The sequence below is a fragment of the Accipiter gentilis genome, chromosome 4 (genome assembly GCF_929443795.1).
Source record: "Accipiter gentilis chromosome 4, bAccGen1.1, whole genome shotgun sequence".
Lineage (NCBI taxonomy): Eukaryota > Metazoa > Chordata > Aves > Accipitriformes > Accipitridae > Astur > Astur gentilis.
In genome coordinates, this window is record NC_064883.1 from 3,912,876 (window position 1) to 3,935,552 (window position 22,677).

Below are 22,677 nucleotides of genomic sequence, written 5' to 3' on the forward strand. Positions count from 1 at the left end.
TCTTTGGTACATCAAACAGCAACTCCATAGTCAAATGGGGATTTGGAGTTTGTTTAATGCTGCTTTTAAAAAGTTATTTCGACACCATGTCTGGGAAATAGAAAATATTAACATGTATCTTTATGGTTTTTTTAATGCAGAGATAATACTTATGCATTTGTTTCAGGTATAATTAAACAAAGTTTTAGTGCTTCTGAAAGACAACCTCAGGTTAGGTAGGTACGATTTATGATTTTAATATAGATTATTTAATTAATCATTGTTATGATCAATTCCAGTTGGTCGTTTCACAGTGGAACAGTTGCATGATTGCCTTCATGAAACATTTCCTTACTTATCATTACAACTTCATTTTATCTCAGCCTATGACACTCAATCTGCTTGAGGATATTGTTAGACGGCGTTTGCACACAGAAACTTTACATGAGTAATTTAAGGGCTGGCATTAAACTGATAAATAGTTTTAAAAGTGGACTCTGCTACGTCAGCTTAAACTGACATTAGTTGGTTAGCCAAATTCTGTTTTTGCATTTTTAAGCAGCTGTTTTTCCATAGAAAAATGTGTTTGTACCTTTGACAGTGTAGAGTAATATCTTGTCCAGTTGAACTCCTCTGTACCTTCTATATAAATGTAGATATGCGTTTTTGGAATTCTGGAGTCCTCATTTCTTTCAAAAAGGAAACAAAGCAAAATAGAATGTGGTATGGCCATCCCCATTCTCCTTCTAAAGGTCTTTCCTTTTGTTTTTGTTATTTATTCAGAAATGCATCAAACACATTCTTGACCAACCATTATTTTTTCTGATCTTCATGGCACCACTCTTGTTCATAGACTCTGTTCTTAGTTTCTTCATTTCTGCTTTTCTTTCACATCTGAACAAGCCCCCCCCAACACTCCTGGCTCCATCTGCCTCTTGAACAATTTTTTCGTCTTACCTTTAACTTAACCAGGTAAGTATTTATAATAACAGCATTGAGTCCTCTCTGCTGTTTCTCCACAGACCCTGTTTGATCCAGCTTTCACTTAAGGAATATTACTGTAGCAACTCTTACTAAGCTGTTTAATGACCTCTTCAAGTCACAGTTCCTTTATTTTCTTGATCTGCTATTTACCATTGGTGCTATCTTTGTCATCTTAAAACCATGCTTTTCTGACTCTTCTGACTCTATCTTTTTCTAATTCTCCACATAACTTTTGAAACTATTCTTAAGGACCATTCAGAAGGATACTAGTTTATCTGTTAATCTATTTCCTCTGAATGTTACATGTGGCTTTACCACTGATTCTCTTTGTCTTTTCTTCTGTGTCTTTTCTTTGCATGTACAAATGTGGCTGCTTACTCATCTACCTACAAAATCATGCTGCAAATCATGAATTTAGCTGCATACACCAGATGTATTTCCTTTTGTCTACACTAATTTTTTGCTTATTTCTTTAAGATCTTTTTGTGGCTATACAGTTGAGTACTACATTACTAAAAGGAATGTCCTAATTGCCTGTACTTGAAGTCCTACCCAGTAGCTTGGGTTTTGATCATTCTTGAAAATAACATCCATCCTTACCAATATTTTGATATCTGAGCAACCACTTTGACTTGTGCATCTCTCAAAGTTCTTGCATTCAGAATAAGTCTCACTGTTCTGTCTGGCACCTCTAAGATATAATCTTTCCTATCAATATACGCTGCTGAAACTCTTGCTTGGGTTCATAAGACTATCATGCAAACATCTTTCCTGGTTTTGATACATGCATTCTAGTCACTCAAATGCCCATTCAGAACACTGCTGCAAGGAACATTTCTACAGCCCTACCTTCAACCTTGCCATCTTCTGTGTGTATCCTTTTACTGGTTATGCTTTTCCTATCACTTCAATGGCAATACTTTATTTTTGCTTTCAGAGTTGTTCTCAGCATATCACCATCCAGTCTGTCACGTATCACTCACTAGCTTTCCAGCTTCAGTCCTGCTGCAGCAAGTAATGGCAGCTTCCTGATGCTTGAGCGTTGAAGCAAGCACATTTTTTTCTCCATCTCTGCCTCTCACATAAACATTAGCAAAACTATTTCCTTATCTTTCTTCATAACTACTCCTTGAAACTGTAGTTTTCCCTACTGCCTAAAAATATATATACAAATTCTTGCCATACTAGGGCCATCCATCAGGACATCATATTGGTTCTTTCAGTTCCCCATCTGTCTGTATCCATTTGTTGTTGCTTATCTAAGCTAGTGGAATCTGCAGGCTGGGACAGTGTTTGTGTAGAGTACAGAGCAGAAGCTAACATTGAAACATCTGGATCTATATTTCTGACATTGAGGTATTGCTGTCCTGGTGATGTAATGTTAATTTTTTCCCCACTTTACTGTGTGCATTATTACTCCTGGTTTTATCCACTAGACAGTAATTACTTTATTCTTCATGTTTTCTATCCATAAAATGGGTTAATTGAAATGTCCTTAACATGTACAAATGCAAAAAATGTGTAATCTAGTGGATTATTGAGTTTCAAATATTAAAACCCTGCCTACTGTTTTTGTACTTTCCAAGCTAAACTGAACAGGGAAAGGAATGGAGTCTAACTTTTATTTAGCAGAAGTCATGCTATTTTGGACATAGAGTAAGCCAGCCTTTACATGACTTATAAATGCATGGGTAAAAACTAGTGAATTTGGACAGATTTTCTTTAGAGGAAACATGAGATGGAGTCAGGGAATACTGATATTTACTCTACAGTCATTGATGCCAAACACAATTAAAAGTACCCCCCCTCCCCCTTTTTTTCTTTCTTTTTTTTTTTTTTTTTCTTTTTTTTTTAAAATAGTAATAGAGATTATATTGAAGGTCCAGGATCAAGACTGCGACCAGGTAATTTTGTGCTTGCAACAAAATTAAACTTTAACTTAAATTAAACCTGATAATTTCCAAGTTTTTAAACTTTATTCTCCTGTTGCATATAGAGTGTCTCCTTTTATTTCTTCAGCTTTACTACTTCTTGGTCTGCTCTTTGGAGTGCCTCCACTCATGTGCACGGCTCACACTAAGAAAATAGAGGATTTGTTCATGGCAGTTTCATAGTCTCCAACTTGTAGTTCTTTGCAATATGAAAAATCATGGTATTATCTATTAATTATATTTTTAAATGTTAGAAAAGGAGATAACATTTCAGATACAAATACGTTATCTGAAATAACCTTAAGGAATTTTTAAAAAATATGAATTCCAGTAGTAAACCATTTTAGTAGACCTCATTTTAATGGTCATCATCCTGGCTAAACTTCTGCTAAATGCAATGGGAATTTCTCCTGTGAAAGGAATATTTCATAGAGCCCTTGTAAATTATCACGTATTTATACTTAATCATTGATGAAACAAATTTTCCATTTCAGATACTTTTCTTTCTTACTGAGAAGCTTCACATACTGTAAGCTGCTAAGCAGTGACTTCGGAATGCAATTGTCTGAATTAAATAATATTTGAAAGAAAATTTTGAGCAGTTGAAATATTGATCATTGAAAAAGTACTTTTTGCCTATACTAACATATATTTCACAGCTTTTTGATACAAAAATTGTATTAGGAATTTAATTATGCAGTACAAATCAAAATTTGTTGTCCACTTTCAGCAGTTTTCAGTGCTGTTTACTGAGGAGTGCCATTATAATGCCAACACAGAATTTAAACCTACTATCCAGCCATAATGTATCGGAGCTATAATGATCTGCAGACAAACACTTTAGCCTTTGTTATTATTTTCAGTCCTGTGGGTAATTTGAGCAAATCTGATATCTTTTGTCAGTAATGTTTTCCTTTTTGATAAAACTTACAATAGTTTTCAAGTCCCCAGCAGCCTATTCACACATACATGCCCTCATCCCCCAAATAATGCTATACTTTTGCATTTAAAAAAAATACAATTGTGGAGTGGTCTGGAGTATATGGACTTTATGAGAACTCCTAGATTTCCTCACTGAACATTGGGTCTCTAGCTGTCTTTGAAGCATGTAGACACTACAAGTAGACATTACATCTGAGCCTCCTAAACTGGTAAGTCATATTGTTGCTGTCGTGCTAGAAAAGAGAGAAAGTTCCATACACTGAATGACAGGGAAATCCATATTATGTCCTACTCAGTCCTTTCTGTTTGTTGATATCATTCTAAGCATATTTTTATTTAGAAAAAAAAAAATAATTAAGAAGACCCACAAAAGAAAGGGCATTCATTTATTCGCTCTTGTTTTGTAATACAAGCCATTGACAGCAAAAGAGAAATCAAATACCACAGAACAGGGAACAGTGAAAAAGGTAATATGTCAAGGAAGTAAAGTTTTTATCATTGTCCTAACAAAAACTAGATTCCTAGATTGTAAAAGCAAGACTACACTATTTATTTTGGGATTGAATGTAGTAGTGTTGAAACAGTTGGTAGGTAGAGAGGTGAAAATGAGGCAAAAAGAGCTTAATCAAAATTGTTATTCTCGTGGCATATAATATTTTAGATTATTATAGCATGGCTTCCACTGTCACCTTGAGCAGAAAGACCAACCTAAATTCTTCCTTAAGTGGCTCAGGGAAAATGCAAGACTTCTTTTCCTCTTATTGATATTAAGAGGAGACTTAGGGAAAAAATGTCAAACTGAATTTCACTTGCCTCTCTCAACCCATCTGCCAAAAGGCATTGCCACAAAAAATCAGATAGTAGCAATGATGTCATTATCTTCCTGATCCTACTAGAAATCTGTCTCTCTGTGATAGAGAATGACATTTTCTGTATCTTTATTTTCTGTGAGAGCACAGCTCAGATCTGGTTGGTCCCTAGACACTTCAGTTTGCAAATGTCTCTCTTCTAGTTCTTGTTAATGTAGCCAGCACAGAAATTCAACAGGAAAAAAAAAATAAAAATAGTTCAGTTGTGGACTATTTAATTTTGGTATTTGGATTTCATCTCCCTCTCAGTAGAATTTTCATTCTTTATACCAGATCACTGTGGGGGAAAAAAAAAAAAAAAAAAAAAAAATTAAGATTAGGTGGATGTAAATCTGTACCTAAGACTTTATGATCCTCAGGGTGTTTCTCTATTTAGAATACAGATCTAAATTAGCCTCTGAAATGTAGTTTAGAGGTAACTGTATTAAAGAGAGACACAGGGCTGCTGGCTGAAGTTCAATATTTGGACTTAAGCTCTTTGCTTAGCTTACATGTCTACTACTCAACTTGGAAAGACAATTTTGTTAACTAATGTTCTTTTGTGATTTATAGTGGTACTCTGCTGATAAGCTTTTATTTAATCTCTGGGTCTGACAGTGTGTATGACTTAAATACACCAGATTAAAAATTACAAATAACGACTGATTTACCACATAAAAATTCAAGAATCTGATTTAGTTTTGGCTCTATACTCTTTCTCAGCAGGCAAAGCATGATAGAGGAGCACTGGGTAAATAAGAATCAAGCTATTCTGTTTGTTTTAATTGTTATATTTAAAATCTGAATGATATTTTGTAAATCTGCACAGTTTGTAGAATACATAATATTTACTTCTATGTCCTAATTCTAGTAAATTACCTAAAGCTTGATCATCAGTATTTCTCTATTGGTTGTTATGGCTGGAGTTAGAATTATTCCATGCAACACAAATAAATTATTATGTCTTTTTTTGGTTCAGTAGGTAAGTTCATAATGCTCCTTAGTTAACAAAATATAGTCAACCTTTTAGGTATAATATCCACAAATCAGTACTGAGTTTACTGTGCTTTGTAAATATTAAGTAATGCTCACTCATTTAGGTAGTCAAGTGAATTTGGTTTTGCTTTTTACCAAGCTGCCATTGGCTACTATGTTTCAAACATCTCATTGAACATGGCAGGGAACAAATCACATGGATATTTGATATTAGTAGCTGGTAAATTAGGGCAGTTTTGCTTCAGAAAGAGAGCATGGTGTTTTAATCACCAAGCTGCTTGTACTACAAGAAAAAAATGTACCTACAGCAGACAAGTATATCTATCTCAAATTCTGGATGACCAAGCCCATATCTGATTTAACAGCTGTTTGTGATTAAGTCCCAAACAGTAGTTCAGTAGGGGAAATAAACTTTCACTTTCAGCTTTTGTTTTCAATTCTTGAACTAAATATTTTCATATAGCTGATACTTTTTTTTAATCTGTTTTTAACACATAGAAGTAAATGAACAGGTTAAAATTGTTGTGTTAAATTTATTTTGCTGAAATAAAAGCATAGGTTCTATTCATGCATGACTTCCTTTGCAGTGCTTTTGTCTATGAAAAGTATACATTATATACATGGATTTGGCTGACAGAGGATGGTAGTCTAGCTTTAGAGGAAGAGGAACAGGTTTACACCTACTCACAATTTTCATAAGATAAGAAAAATTCCGTTTTCTTGCTCCTTGCCATGATAATTAATTCACACTTATCTAAATGAAATCAAGAATAATCTAATAAAAATGATATGAGGAAGCCTAAATGTTTTAAGTACTACAATATTCTTAATTCTAAAATAATGTTTTTCCTATTAATTCCAAACTGACTCTGTTCTTTACTTCAGAGTTTGTACTACAAAATGTAGTGTCATTGTCATCAGGTATGATGGATGCTTTTTAGCAAAGATCCCACTTAGATACCCAACTAAATAGTTAAGCTCTAAAATATAAGCCTCTGTGTGCACTGTTTGTGAATTTGTGTATACATATCTATTGTGCATGTTAGGTAATAGTTAAAGCAAATGTTCAAATACAATGTGCTTAAAAAAAAAAAAAAGTTTTTTGAATATCTGTTTTAGAAGAAAATAGAAACAACTTAGAGCAATGTAATTTTCTCAACGTGCCAATACTTTCTCATTGTGGATCTCCAACTTCATGAACTCTTCTTAGTAATTAGTCAATGAATATTTTATCTTCTGATCTGTCTAGTGTATAAGTCTAATTGAAACGTTAATGCTTAGAGGAATGATATGGAGATATATTAAGAGACAGCGCTTTTCAAAACTGATAAAATATTTAATTTCTGAATTTTTTTAGTCTTTTCTTTTTCTTCAGACAGGGTAATTTTATATCCGATATAATATGGCAAGGGTGAGGTGCATAAAACTTTTATTATGTATAGTGTATATGTAATGTGCATAGCTCATAATTACATGCATGTTTACATGGGAATTGCATCTATGTTAATATTTTCTGGTTTGCATAACCCCATTTTGTGGCTGGCTTAACCTCATGCATTTTTCTATCAATATCTAATTAGCTTTGCATTTAAAAGTTTTTAAAACCCACTTTTTCCTTATATTCACAGGTCAACACTACTACTTTAATGGAATTTACAACCAAAAGCACTATATAGTCTGCAATACAAAGCAATTATCTGTATTCTTTCCTTTGTAGGGAGAGGAATTTTTACAGCATTATTCTTTGCTCAGCATTGATGTTCTTTTATTCTAAACATGAAAAATGCTGTTTATGCATTTTATAATGGTGTAATTTTGATCATCGATAATGCTGGTAACAGGTCCTTTCCACAGTCTTCATCAATACATCCTCTAGATAGGGTGATCTCTGGTGGGGAGGAATTTATGTCAAAGCACAGAAACTACTAATTTTCTGATGCAAAGTAAAGAAGACCCAAGAGATTCATAGTTTCTTGCACATTTTCTTGAGGTTTCTCTCAAAACATGTTCTTGCTAGATGTTGGAAACAAAAAGTAGCTGTGATAAAGCAACACACATCACTATAAAGCAACATGAAAACACATTTTAATAAAATTAAGCTCCAAATGGTCCTCATCAAACATTTTATTGTAATTCTTAGGCTAAAAAGAAAATAAACTTCATAACATCAAAATATATAAAAGATAAATATCATGTGTGTTGGTCTATGTAAAAAAAAATCAGTTAAAATAAGAAAATTCTGTTTATCATATCTCTAAATTTCCTTTTGAATAAATGTGGGAAAACTTTTGTGATTAGTGAGGTACGTTAATACTACTTTTCTCTTGGAGCAACTTAGAAGTTAATCAGAGAAAGGGATTTTCTTTTGAAACCAAAATTACATTGCCTAATCTTTTAAGTTTTGGATTATCTTTTTTTTGTTCCCAACACTATTGGAAAAACAAGTCATGCATTAAAACTTAATATTTACATCTGCAGGTTTTAAACAGTGTACACTATTAATACATTATGGCAACAAAATGAGCTGTCCTGATTTTACTGTTGTCATCTACAGCATCAGCAGGAATTGCTGTATCACAAAGGAAGGTGCGTCAGATCAGTGACCCTGTTCAGCAGATTCTTATTCAGCTGCACAAAATTATCTTCATCACTCAAGTATGCATTACTATTCCTTCTGACATTCTATACTTTTTAGTTATTTGCTGTTGTCAAAATGATGGTACTGCAAAGTGCTGCTAATATAGTCACTGTTCTTTAAAAACAACAGAACTTGACATTTTTGCAGATGGCAGGATGCTTTAAAAATATATCATTTAAATAAAGAGTAACCTTGAATATTAGTATGTGGAGGATGGCAATAATTGAGTCATGAAAAAAAATTCATTGGCTCAGCTCAGCAAAATGGATTGTACAGTAAATTATTTTTACAACATTCTGTCATGCCAGCAATATGAATATTGTAAGTGACTTAATATCATATGCTGACATGGAGAGTACATAAAATGCTTTCCTCTATAGCAATAATTTCTAAATAACTTCTAAGTAATATTTTTTCTTGTCAGTAAGTAGTAATAATTTCCTGGGATTTCTAGTGCAATAGTTCAAATCCTGAATATGTTAAATATTTTGAAATGTCAGATCTTTTTCAAACTTAAGACTTATTTTAAAATTAAGTTCAAATATTTCATAGTGAAAAGAGAGTTGAAGTTATTTCATGCTGATTCCAAAGCAAAAATGGAACTGATATAAATCTGCATTGAGCTCTCAGCTAAAAACTTGATGGAAAACTTTTTATTCTCCAGAAAGATGGCTGTCATTCAGCTACTTGCAAAATTTTCTATTATTAAATAAACATCTTTTTGTTTTCCAAAATGAAGTGTTTATATTTGGGAAGTGATGTTTATCACCTCAGGGGATTTCAGATTGCTGAGCCAAATTTGTTTGGTTTTGTTTAGAGCAGAATAGCATAATTGAACTTGGGTGTGTTTTACATGTCTTTTTTTTTTTTTTTTTTAAACTGTCAAGCTTATCAGAACAGGTAATACAAGAAATAAGTTATCAGAGACAAAGAAAACAATTGTTATTTAAAATAATTAGAAATTATCTCCTTCCCCTGCTAACACAAAAGAGGCAGCTCAGTTCTTACATGCTATATTAGGAGTATGTCCAAGATGCTCATTAGTGAACCTGTCCTCTCTGTTGAAGAAGGTTTTATCAAGTGGCCTGCTAATTAATGCAAGTTATCATAATATGGATGCTCAATAACTGAGATCTAAGAGCAACTCAAAGACTCGCTCAGAATTGATCACTGAAGTAGTAGTAACTACTTTGATGCTTTTGGTGTCAGTTGCTTTTGGAATGGGAAGGCAGAGAAACCAAGATCCATACCTGTACTTTTTCACTGTTTACTCTGTGCTTCTCTTGTACTTGTTTATGTTCTTACAAATCTAAGGTAGAATATTTTTTATAACACATAGCTGTTTTCTAAAACTCTGTTACATATTTCAGCTGACATTTCTAAACTGAAGTTTACAAGGGAGAGTTCTTGCCTGTTAGTTCTTGGCTGCCAGCAGCCTTCCCAATCCAGTTTCCATGGGAACAAGAGTCAAAGTGATCTCTGGAAAACAATGCAAGAGAAAGCTGTTAAAAAAGCATTATGTAAATGCTTGGCCTTTTTTTTTTTTTTTTTTTTTTTTAACTGATCTGACATCTGATTTCATTAAAACAAAAGCTAAAATTGAACACTAGTGCCTGAGGCAACTCTGAGTTTCTCAAGCAGTGGGCTTGTTCTTTACCACTTTTGCTTTAGAATATCCCAGTATGCCTATGGTAAATTAACTGCACACAGTTCATTGCAGTGACATGTAGTCTACAGAGCATCTTGCAGGCCTTTCCTAAGGCATCATTTTTTTTACTCACTTATGGGCTAAGAAACATTCAACATTTGACTTAAAGCATATGTGTAAGGCCTTATCTGCATGAAAAGAGAGTAGTATCTATCTGTAACAAAAAACTGTATGCAACCAGCTGTCTGATGAAGTCTTTTATGCTTAGGATGTAACCTTGATCCCTGGTTCGTCAGAGCACATCAGGACTCCTATGAGGCCAATATAGCTGTTCCAGGTTTATAGCTATCTAAGAGCAATAATTTGTTCCAACGGGGGAAAAAAGTCTTTGTAATGTGTACCGTGACAGTGTTTGAATGTGAATCATTAGTGGTCAAACGTTCCTTGAGTAGTCAAAAAGCTTTCTGACTTCAGTGGAGTAGCACTTTGTGAATTTACGCCAACAATGTGGTTATAAAGTGTATACTAAATGGTAGAACATCATAGTTTTACAAACACTGTCTGCAAGTATAAGCAATTACAGAGAAACAGCATAGGAGATCCTTCCAAAAGGGTAGTACATACCATAGAGTTGTCAACAGACTGGGTTGGTGTCATTGCAGTGACCAACAGCTGAAGCTTTACGTTTACTGTTGGAGCATAAAAATTATTTTAAAATCTCGAAGAGCAAAGGAAGAAACCTCCTTTGAACTCTCTATTGAAGACTTTAAAACACAATAAAGTATGGTTTTGCTTTTCTTTTTAAATATAGTTGAAAGGTGTACTTTTTCAACCAAAAAATACAGGAGAAAAAGTATACAAAATCAATTTTGCTTTATAGACAAGTGAAATGTAAATTACCTCCCCAGGAAGTTTCTAGAAAAAGAGGCATTCTGAATTGTATTAAGATGTGCATAAAGACATTAAAAGAGCCTGCTGAAGCCTTTCTACACATGTTGAATGAAGGTCTAAGCTTCTTGAAGTTCCATTAATTTCAGCTGGAGTGACTCATTATAGCCAACATGAAATCTAGTCTAATGTCCTATGGGCTTCATCTGTAGAAAAATGTCCCAAATACTGGCACTTTGATTAGGGAGACCGTCACGTTCCAAAGTTGGAGCAACTCACGTTCGTGGATTTCCTTTGTCAGAATTACGGTGAAATGACACCAGGGGAGTTCAAACGACAATCAACATTTATTCAACCTAGCTAACCTTGCCCAAGTACACATGTACGTATCAATATGAACTTTGCAACATGTCATTAAGCTGCTGTTTGAAAAGAGAAGGGAGGTGTAGAAAAAGAAATGGAAAAAGGAACATGAAATATATCAGAAGGAGAGCCTTCCTGCTGAGTCACGAGGTTCAGAGCAGACCCCCTTGCTTTCTGGACTCCTTCTCAAAGAGGAGCCCAGGGGTGGCTAGATCCACTCCTAGTCTCAGACTTGGTCAACAGTTTATGTTTAAAAGGATGAGGTGTAGGGACTGTGGAAAAGAGAGAAGGAAAAGAGGAAGAGAGAGAGAAAGAGAGAAGAAAAGGGTTTCACCAGTCCTGGGTCCAGCATTGGTCCAGCCAGTGTAGAAATCCAGTTCCGGAGGGCACGCACTGAGAACTCATTCTCCCTTCTTTTATAGTGTTAGTCAATGGTCTCGACATGCGCATTTCCCATTCCCGAGGTTCTCTGGAATCGGTTGGTGAGCTTTGCGGGGGGTGTTCATTGCGGAGTTGCCTCTCTTTTCCTGCTGGCATGACGGCTTAAGATAGAAACACAGTCCCATCTTCTGTGGGGCCTCCTCCTCCAGGCGCGTATGCTGTGCTCCTTCTCCTGCTCGCTTAAGATAAGGAATTGCAGCTTTGGAGAAGTGCAGTCCCACCCTCCATGGGGCCCTCTCCTCCAGCCACATTGTCTTGTTCACAAAACTCCAGCATTTTTACAGAGGCCATTTTCTCCACCAAAGGGTTCTTCAACGAATGTTTGAGACGTTGACTATAATTTGTCAGACCGTCACAGAGGCAAATCTAGTATTATCTGTATTAGGCTTGTTATAATGTTCTTTACCTTCAAGGCTAGAGGGACTGAGTTATATGATATGCCAAGCCTAACAGAATGGGCAAACTAAGGAGCATTATTAAAATATGCCATTAAATCAAGTCTTGTACTGTTGTTTATCACCATGCTATTAAATATATTAAATATCAATGTTTCTTTTTGCAGTGTTGCTACTTTTTTCAATAATGGTACTGCTCATTAGGTCATCTTTATGGCAGGTGTAACTGAGTGGTGAAAACATCTGTTTTTTTGTTTTATGCAGCTTCCTCCAGCTTTGCAATGCAACTTGAAAAGGAGAATCATTGAGAGATTCAAGAAGTCCCTTTTCAGTCAGCAGAGCAATCCTTGTAATCTGAAATCAGAAATGAAAAAGGTGTAGTACACCAATTACTACATGTGGTTGACTTTGTCTCTTCTTCTATTTGAATTAAGCTATCCATATTAATATCACAAAAATATAAGTGTAAGATTCCATTTTTAAAAGGAAATATTTAGAATATTCTCTAGCTATCCTTTATTTGGAAAATATGGAGGCTTCTTAAGTAAGCATTTTCCACAGAATGGTTTCAAGTTTGTGTCTGATCATTAGAACACTTTTGTAAATGGAAAGGACCTCCTAACTGCTAATGTGCAAAACCAGACTTCATCTCATTAGAGCTCAAAAAAAGAAAAGGAAGGAAAATGTAACTTTCTGTGACAAAGGCTGATAGAAATTTTGTAAGGTCTTAATTTATGTAAGCTTTTCTTAATTTGTTATTAGTTTCCCAATATTATTCATGTTTTGGAATGTATTCCTATTCAAAGTATGAATTTTAAGAAAGCACTGTCCCAGTGTGTCTTAAGTATAGCAGAACTTGTCTTATTGTTGCGTAGTGTGTCAGCAATAGTTTAGTGTCATCAGTTTAAAAATACTGCAGATTTGCAAGAATGACATGACTAAAGAACCATGTTTTCATGTTTTCCAATGACATGTTGGACGCTCTCCAACAGAGAAAGAGCTAATGACTAATATCAGAATTTCGAAATGTCCTTCAAAATCTCCTGAGAAGACGATAGTCAGGAGAGGATCTGAAAATTATGTCCTTGGCATCTGTGTGCTGTGGGAGACTGTGAAGCTAAGATATTTCATTTTTTTAATTGATGACAAAGCAGTTATTAGGTATGTTACTGTATCTAAAATTTGATGACAAAGATGATTTCTTACCACTCTCATAATTCCTCCGTGTAATCTAATTTGATTGTCACCTACTTGCACTGAATTGTGAGATCTTCTAAGTCACTGTTTGCTACGGAATGGACTGACCCCAAATGCTAAATCCTTCCTGTGCTTTTGTAATAATTAATCTGACATGCATAAGCTCCGTGGAAGGTGGCTACTTAGTGTTTACATTGGTTTACATTGGTAGAAAGATAGTTAAAGATGCCTCTCTGAGCCATCAGTTTCATGCCAATTTGCTGTCCTGCAAATCAAGCTGGGATTTATGTAAAACAATTTCTGTATTTCAGCCATAACATTGAATCTAAGGAAATATTTGCTAATCATGTATTGAGTTGATGTTTTGAGCAAAGGATGTCCCAAAATATAGTAAGAAAAAGGAAGTGTTTATTATGAAATTAACCTGATTTTCAAATGCCCAGAAATAAAGCAGCCTGTTTATAAATTTATAAATGTTATCAACTGTGAAATTGTGTTAGCTTCAAAACTATTGGATTTAAAGCTGCAGAAAATGAAAGAAATATACTATTTAAAGAGTAAATGGTAGTAAACTGAAGATGTTTGGAATACTGAATGTGATTCTGGGCATTTCTACCTTGAAGGAAATAGTTACAGAAATAATTAATAGAAAGCAACAAGAAAAAGCACAGTTAGAAGGATAAGCATCAGTGAATAAATAGTACATGTTTTCCCCAAATCGCCACCATAAATACATTGGGTAACAAGGATATCATTTGGAGGCGATAGGAAAAACCTAAATAGAGAAAAGAATTAGGCTGAACTCTTCCAGCAAGTGTTGTTACATGATAGTGCAATTTCTGCAAATAAAAATTAAAAATCATGGGGTTTTAACCGTGCTGAATTAGAAAACCTAATTAGAATACAGACAAAAAGATTCCGCTACTGATTGGTGGTGGGGTAAAGGTCTTCCAACAACAGATATTCTTCTGTTTCTGTAACTGTAAAAGTGTTAACATGCTGCAGAAATGCATAACTGGAATTTCTTTCCTGCCCACAAAGATATTTTCATGTCAGAGTTGTTACTGGTGGATATTTTCAAGACTAGATGTTTTTCAGTTTAATGTCAGTATCCTTGCTCACATAATCAAGTAGCTTAACTGACTTTCAGGTGAAGTGCTGGGATCCCTCTAATGGGAATTATGGTATTAGATATATGGACTAACAATTTCACTCGAAGCCTCAGTTTTGAAAACCAAAGTCATCAGATATTTCTGCCCTAAGTTCGAGGGAATACAATTCCCTGTTTGTCTTCACACAAATGTATAGTTTATGACATTTTATTTGGATAGTCTAAAGAACTCAGTGCTTTATACTAAGTGCAGATTGGCAGCTTGCAATGTTCAGTCAGTGTTTCTGGAAAGAAGTATTGAAATATTGAAATCTTCTTTGACTTTTGTTTGCATTGAGAAACATAGGAAAGGGTAAACTGCCTTACAGAAGTCTGAAGTTTTGGCAAGTGGGAAGGATGGAGATTTCAGGTGTCCTTTATTTTTCTCTCTCTGTTTTTTTTTCTTCCCCAGCTGCTGCAAGGTTCTCCTGAAATGATTGAGCCCAGCTTCTTCACAGAAGATTGGCATGTGGTACTTCTCTCTTCAGGTGGGAATATGTTGCTTCCAGATGATAGAAAAGGTAAAGAAAGCAACAAAACCTCTGTAGTGGCATATATATTTCTAATGAAGTGTATGGTATCAAAGCAGAAGGAAGTGCTGCTCAAAGATCTGTCGTTAAAGACAGTAAAGTTATGTTGACTATACTGATTTTCATTATCAGGGGTTTTTTTGTTTGGTTTTTGTTTTTTTTTTTTTTTTTTTGTTTAATTCCTGGTAAGATATGCAGTTTACCACTGATGGAAAATTCTACTAATTTAAGAGAGTACACTTTGGAATTACAAAGTATCAAAGATGGAAACAACACATGATTCATCCATGAAAATCAGAAGAAATGTTTGTAGCTGAAAATGTCCTATTTAGGATTTACCTGTCCTTGCATGTGACTTTTAAACAAACAGTATTTAAATCCTATGTTGTTCTTCTGTCATGTTTGAAACAGTTGTTACTGGGATGATTTAATTACCTAGCTAGATCAAGCTCTACAAACTTGAGAAGCAAAGTGCTACGTGCTATACCACATGTATATAATGTAAAGTGTGTGTGTGTATATATATGCTTTAGAAAATTAATAGTGCGAAATATACTTAGGACTAGTGATGCTCAGTGTGACAAATCATAAAATCCATCTCCAATCAAACCTACCATCACTGGCATCATCCAGGGTGGGGAACCACAATTCCTGGTTCAGAGACTTGTTTCATTATATACCTCTTTGTGCAATGGACATAAGGGAACTGTGCAGCCTGTATTTTGGTATTTGTGCTATTTCCATTCTTCTAAATACAGGAAAAGCTATGTTGGAATCCATGGACTAAAGGACATAGTAACATTAAACACTGTGGTGCTAGAAAGAAGGGTGAGAAACATGTTTTGCTGGTCTTTGTGTTGAAACTAGCTTATCAGTTCCACAGCTTATTGCAAAAACCAAAAATAATACTAGGTGTCAAGGGTGATATTTGACTAGGAAATGAGTTCCTAACAATCACTTTAAATATGAGCTTTCTTTTGTTCCCAGAGACAACAATGCAATTTATTCAGATGCTCAGTTTCTGTAATTTTTGAATCTCTTAACCTGCAAAGAATACTTTTGTTCTTACAAATTGCTGCTGGCTGTGTGCCCTTTCCACTATAAATTGTAAGTGGGGAAGAAAGAGAAAGTTGCATTGCTGTGTTCTGTTACATCAAGTATTTAAAATATTTCCCATCAGTTAGAACTCTTTCATAATGTGATAACATTGTGTGCCTCAAATGTTCACATCATGCCATAAGATACCTCCCACCTTTGCAGGCGGTCATTGTGGACATTGGAATAAGCTGCTGATAATCAAGCATCTCTCTTGTCATTATATTTGTAGTGGAATTGGTAAGAAGCTGATGAGGGAGCATAAACCCCAAATTCAGTAGTATAACATTACTTGCCTTTTACTTTAAGGTATTGTTGGCACTTCTGACATAGCAGAAGGGATGACATATGAACAGTTGCAGGTAAGCTATAAATATACCTATATGTATTAATTTATTACTTTTAATAAAGCCAATTTACTGAAATGAATTTATTTTATCTTGTAGACTCTAATTGAAGAGGTTCTAGAGGAAAGTGGTTATTACAATTTCTCTTCTAACAGGTGAGTCTGTTCACTTTAAAAAGAAGAAGTTAATTATGATGTGCTAAACCCAAATGTATCATTTGCCTGTTTACGTGATTGCAATTTCATTTTAAACTCAGTGCAATACTGGTTTATTATAATATGTGGATACATGGACTGGAAGAAATGTACATGGGCCATATTAGCTAATCTAAGCAGGTTTTTTTGGCTGCATCATTTCTTCAGATGATAGAGTGGTGCAAGTTGGGCAGCAGTTTCCTCACATTTTTCCCATATAAAACCACAGCTGAAAAAAGTTTCATTCAAATAGAAATATATTTTATTATAATACTCTACCATTACAGGGTTGAAGAGATGAAGCTGACATATTTAGTAAAATATTTAGAGTACAGCACAACAAGCAGAGTAAGTGGTTGCTAGCGCAAAAGCGCAAGGGGATGAAAACAATTTAAGTCTTTGAAACCGGGTAAATGCCTTGTCCTAGAGATGGTATATCTTTCATGCAGGTAACCTTTGAGGAACACAAGAAAGAAAATATATGAAAAATACCGTTATAGTCCACAACATAAGCTTAGCATTTCTCATTCTTTTTGCCTGCTTGCCTGTTATTTATCATCTCAGGTATTCTTTAGTGCAAAAAAAGTTCACTACTTCCATCAAGTAAGTCTGTTCCTTGTCTTTGCAGTAATTAACATTTAAGAGTCTATGAGACTGCAGTTAGGTTTTCTAAAACAAAAAACCACACACCACCCCCACCCCTCACCCCCCTCAATACAGATACTAAGAGATTTTAAGAATTTGCAGTTCTGGTGCCCCAGTGGTATTTTTCAGTTATTTATTATCTCTGCAATTTTTTTTTGTGTGGATTGACTCTAGCTTGAAAAGTTTCAAATGTTAGTCTGGATATTTTTATAGGCTACTCATTAAATTAGAATTCCAACTTACAAGTGTCTTACAGCTGCCAGCTGTAAGTATTGAAAAATCATGATTCAGCACTCCAAAAATAAAATAATAATTCACTCTTTAAACCTTCAGGGTATACTTGAATCATGTTCACAAATAATTTTTGCAGCCATGAGGTCTAACAAATTTGTTTATAATTGTTTTCAAGTATTTTAAATTTTTGTCCTAATCACAAGCTCCCAAGTTTTTGTGCTGTAGAAAAAATATCACACAACTTAGAAAAAAAAAAAAAGGAAAAGGGTCTAATTTTTAACATCAAGATCTAGTAAGTCTTATTATAAATGTATAAATGTGTTGTAGTTGTATAGGCATTTATCTCACAAACAGACTGGCAAAAAGCATCTTACTGCAATTAACTGTAATGAAGCAGGTGTTTGCTGACTATAGACTTGAGTATTTTACACAAACTACTATAAAAATAAGATATCTATTAACAGAAGTCATAGAATTATAGAGTATCTCAAGTTGAAAGGACCCATAAGGATCATCGAGTCCAAATCCCTGCTTCTCGCAGGACTACCTAAAACTAAACTGTATGACCAAGAGCATTGTCCAGACTCTCCTTGAACTCTGACAGGCTTGGTGCCACAACCACTTCCCTGGGGAGCCTGTTCCAGTGACTGACCACCCTCTCAGTGAAGAACTTTTTCCTAATGTCCTAACTGAACTTCCCCTAGCACAGCTTCATTCCATTTCCTCATGTCCTATTGCTGTAAATGTAATTGCCAAAATGTAAAGGATGCTTAAAGATTGCAGGCAAATATGCTAGTACTTTCAACATGTAACATAGGAATGCCACAGAAATGCATGAGAGACTAACAGCACTAAAATCATTAACATTCTGTTTTTCCTGATTTATTCAGGGCTACTTATTTTTCTGTTGTGCTGGAATTCCCTAGAGAGAAGTTGTTCTGTAGAATCTGAAGTTATTTTTCTACATTTTCTAAAATTTTATTTTAGATGAGACCTAAGAGAATATTCTTCATAGCCCCATGGGATGATAGTGTAGTATAAGGTGTTCTTCTCTATGCTATGTCACCAGCAACTTGATTTTTCACTATGCTTTTGAATCCTATTACCTGCTGTGATGCATAATTATGTTTGGTTCCCTTGTCACCATTACATTACTTCTTTTCCAGACAAGGTTCTACTCCAAACAACTTACTAATTTTCCTTCTCTTTCAGAAAATGGACAGACCATGCTTTGGCCTTGGCTGTCAAAAACATGTCTTTATTTCCATGTTTTCTAAAGTATGCTCTGCTCAATGCCATTCAGAGCTTTCAGAACTTAAGCAATTTTTTTGTTTGGTTGGTTTTTTTGCTTCTCACACTCTCTCCAAATAGCCTAACAGTCTGATTTCGATAGCTGTCCAGTACTGAATGATTCGTTTGCCTAGCAGACATGCATCATTAGGTTTTTCCTCAAACTCTCCAAACAGCTTAAGCAAGCAAGAAGGACAAATCAGTCTCCCAAGCTGCACTGCAAGTCACTTATCAGTGTCCAGCACTATCTGGTTTTATTCCACCATGCAGAATTTGGTTTGCAGGCCTCAGAGCAACATCCTGTCAGCCATTCTTGCCTAAAACTGTTTTGAGCCTTGCTCTACTTCCTCTCTTTTATGCACAGTGAAACATTTCAGAAGCAACTACAAATTTTCCAGCAGAAACTCAGTACATCCTGTAGCTTTCCTGGGATCCCCTTCTTAGAAACTGTTCACAGAAAAGCTTTAGAAAAAAGTACTAGAAGTAATGAATATCTGTATCTTGTCTGCTTTAGCAACATATAGGGCAATACACCTATTTTTAAACTTTCTTAGCTTATTTTAAAAGCTTTTCATTTCGATTGAGTTTTTCAGTTTCTAAGATGGAAAGTTGTAATGATGCAGCATGTGTGGGTCTTTCAGAGTGGAAACAGAATGACAGTATTTCTAGCAGGAAACAAATCGCATTCCCTTCTGCCCATAATAAGTTTCTAGCTCTTCTAATAGAAATGTGAAAAAAAAAAGAACTCTAAAGGCTCAAAAGTCTTCAGAAGGCACATGAGAACACCACAAACTGAATTTGTGAATTTGCAAATTTTTAAAGATATTTCTTCATTTTAGGGCCAAATTTCTTCATGATTTCTGACCAAGTTGACTTGACAGTATCAGTTCCATATGTTGTAAGGCTGCAAGGTGAATTCTGTTGTGGAACAAAGAATTCCACAGCTGCTTTGCAATGACATGTATGCTATTGCTAAATGCACTATTAAATGCAGAATAAACAGCTAGATAGCATATAGAGTAATAATGCAATCTCCTACCTCACCGTGGAGCACACTTTATAGAGAAAACATTCTGAATATATTTTTTTTCTTTTCTGTTTTGGGGGGATTTATGGGCATTGTCTTTCTTTCCCATCTTGCCCCTTGCTGTGCCCCCTGAAATTCCAGGAATATATGATGGGAAACCAAACTTCAGGTGAGGTGCTGACATGAGAATTGTAGTAGAATGAATAAACTGTATAAAGGGTTACAAATTATTCCAGCAGCTTGATTGGGTGATGAGAGAAACATGAATTCTTTAGAAATTGAGACAGCTTCAAAATGTCGTGCCTTTTTTTTTTCTTTCTTTTTCATTAGAATAGTAATTACTATCTCAATACCACTCATTTCATGGGGATTAATGACCAGCTGAGGATAATGACCCTCAGCTTTATCTTGAATAATCAACTCGTGCTCATTTATCACTAATCTCCTGAAATTACTCAGCACTCCAATTGTATTACTTATTTGTACAGAAATTTGGTAAACATGAATAAAAAAAACCCTGTAATGTTTCAAAATTATTCTATTCACATCCATTGTGCCACTCTTTCTTTTTCTCTCTTTCTGATTTAATATTATACTGCACAAGAGGCAAGCTCCTTGTTTGTGAGCCTATTTGTGAATAGGACAATGAATACTGGTTTCAAACTTTCATCATGCTTTTTTTATATTGAAGTAGACCTGTAATACCCAAATTGTTGCAGAAATCTATTTTTAATAAATTGCATTAAGAGCTTTAATCGAAGCAGAAACTCAGTTATATGAAAAAAAGATTTGTTATAAATAAACAAAAATAGCAATGGTCAGAGACAGGCATTGTGTTCAGCTGAGTGCTGTAGCTCTGTCATGGTTTAACCCCAGTAGGCGCTCAGCACCACGCAGCTGCTCACTCACTCCCCCGCAGCGGGATGGGGGAGAGAATCAGAAGGGTAAAAGTGAGAAAGCTCATGGCTTGAGATAAAGACAGTTTAATAGGTAAGGCAAAAGCTGTGCATGAAGCAAAGCAAAATAAGAAATTAATTCGCTACTTCCCATTAGCAAGGTGATGCTTAGTCATTTCTGGGAAAACAGGTGTTCATCAAGCCTAACAGTTACTTGGGGAGGCAAATGCCATAACTCCGAACATGCTCCACCCACCCCCGCTTCCTTATTCTTTCCCCCAGCTTTCTATGCTGAGCATGACGCCGTATGGTCCGGAATACCCCTGTGGTCAGTTGGGGTCAGCTGTCCCGGCTGTGTCCCCTCCCAACTCCTTGTGCCCCCCCCAGCCCCCTCGCTGGTGGGGTGGGGTGAGGAGCAGAAAAGGCCTTGGCTCTGTGTGAGCCCTGCTCAGCAGCAACGAAAACATCCCTGTGTTATCAACACTGTTTTCAGCACAGATCCAAAACATAGCCCCATACTAGCTACTGTGAAGAAAGTTAACTCTATCCCAGCCAAAACCAGTACAACCTCATATGATCAGAGGACTGTTTATGAGAGAAATGTTGTTTCAACACTAGTTTTGTAGGAAAAAGAATGCAAGTAAGAATAGGAGGAAGCAGTCTTCATAATCAAATGCATATATTGATATGTTGTCACTTGTAATTTTCATAACTTTGTTCAATGCAATCTTTTCCATTGTTATTGAAGTTTTAGAATTAGAGAACCAACCATTCGTGTAGTTAGAAAGAGCTATTTCATGAAGAGGAAAACTGTCAAGTCTGGCTCTAATGATAGCTATACATTTTTAACTACTCAAAGAATAGCTCAAGGTATTATTCACAGAAAGATAATATAGCTCAGGAATGACAGAAAATTCTGAATTTTGCCTGTTTGAGGCAGCCCTCATTTGTATTGGGTCTATGGTCCATTATCATTCAAAAATAGAAATGCATTAATGGAGCTTTTTCTATCTGCAAATTCTTACCATGTTATATCTATGTATTCTTCAACATCAATGCACCTCTTTAACTGTATTATATGACTAACATTCAAATTTGTATTTAGTTTAGTTAATGTTTTTTAATATTCTGGAACGTACCAAACTAGCCAGATTTTTTGACTTAATGATATCTAGGTGATTTAAGACACTCTGCCACTTTTTATTCTGTTTTGGCACCACTTCCTCCTAATGTTGCTTGGCATTTTCTGTCAATTGTTTTCATCTTCCAAATGGTCATCCACATTGATTCTTGCTTCTTATGTCTCACACATACAAAAGAAGATTGTTTTGGCCAGCAATGTTGATCAGAGTCATCCCAGCATTCTGTTGATTTCTATCCCCCCCCAAGGAGATAAAAAAAGTCTGCCAAAGCTCAGCAGTACTTTTTTTTTTAATTATTCTAAACATCCGTGGCTGCAAGAGTCTTTGGGCTACCCATCTGCAGTTCTGATGGCTATCAGTTGAGGGTCTGTGTAGCACTGTAAGTATGCTGCCTTATTCCCATGGTCCAGCATTCACTACATCTTTTGAGTTAGCTGTCCTTCCACTAAGAGGCAGTATTGGCCTACCTTTCCCAAGTCGCAGATTGTACAGAAAAAAGTAGAATCAACATGAAAACATGGGGTAACAATTCATCCTAGCTTCAGTTTCATCCAACTCCTAGGGTAAGGCAGTGACTAATCCTTGTCACATTCATGAATATAGAGTCTTCCAATGACAATGAAACATTTTGGCCAAGAGGTGGATTAAAAGACACTGGCTGGATAGAGTTCACCACTGCACATGGTGATAGTCACACTGCACCTTTTCACGCTTGCTAGAGACATAATTTTTATCAAGTTGTTACAGCCGCACCAATATTGGCCGTACTCGGAAGATATGTGGGCCAGACTTCCTGTTAATGGTACAATGGAGCTCTAGAGAAATAATGACTTATAAACTAGGGAAAATGTATGCTTTGGATCCTAGGATATTAGCA

The 22,677-nt window shown here is 35.4% G+C and overlaps 1 protein-coding gene across 1 annotated transcript in view; it reads left to right on the top strand.

Moving 5' to 3' along the window:
* NEK10 (NIMA related kinase 10) overlaps positions 1-22,677 on the top strand; it is a 116,827-nt gene that overhangs the window by 88,437 nt on the left and 5,713 nt on the right. Inside the window, exons 29-35 of the mRNA XM_049798682.1 lie at positions 167-215; positions 2,830-2,867; positions 8,235-8,335; positions 12,318-12,428; positions 14,813-14,921; positions 16,335-16,387; positions 16,472-16,527. Coding sequence (XP_049654639.1) covers positions 167-215; positions 2,830-2,867; positions 8,235-8,335; positions 12,318-12,428; positions 14,813-14,921; positions 16,335-16,387; positions 16,472-16,527 — 517 coding nt within the window. The remainder of the gene's footprint in view (positions 1-166; positions 216-2,829; positions 2,868-8,234; positions 8,336-12,317; positions 12,429-14,812; positions 14,922-16,334; positions 16,388-16,471; positions 16,528-22,677) is intronic.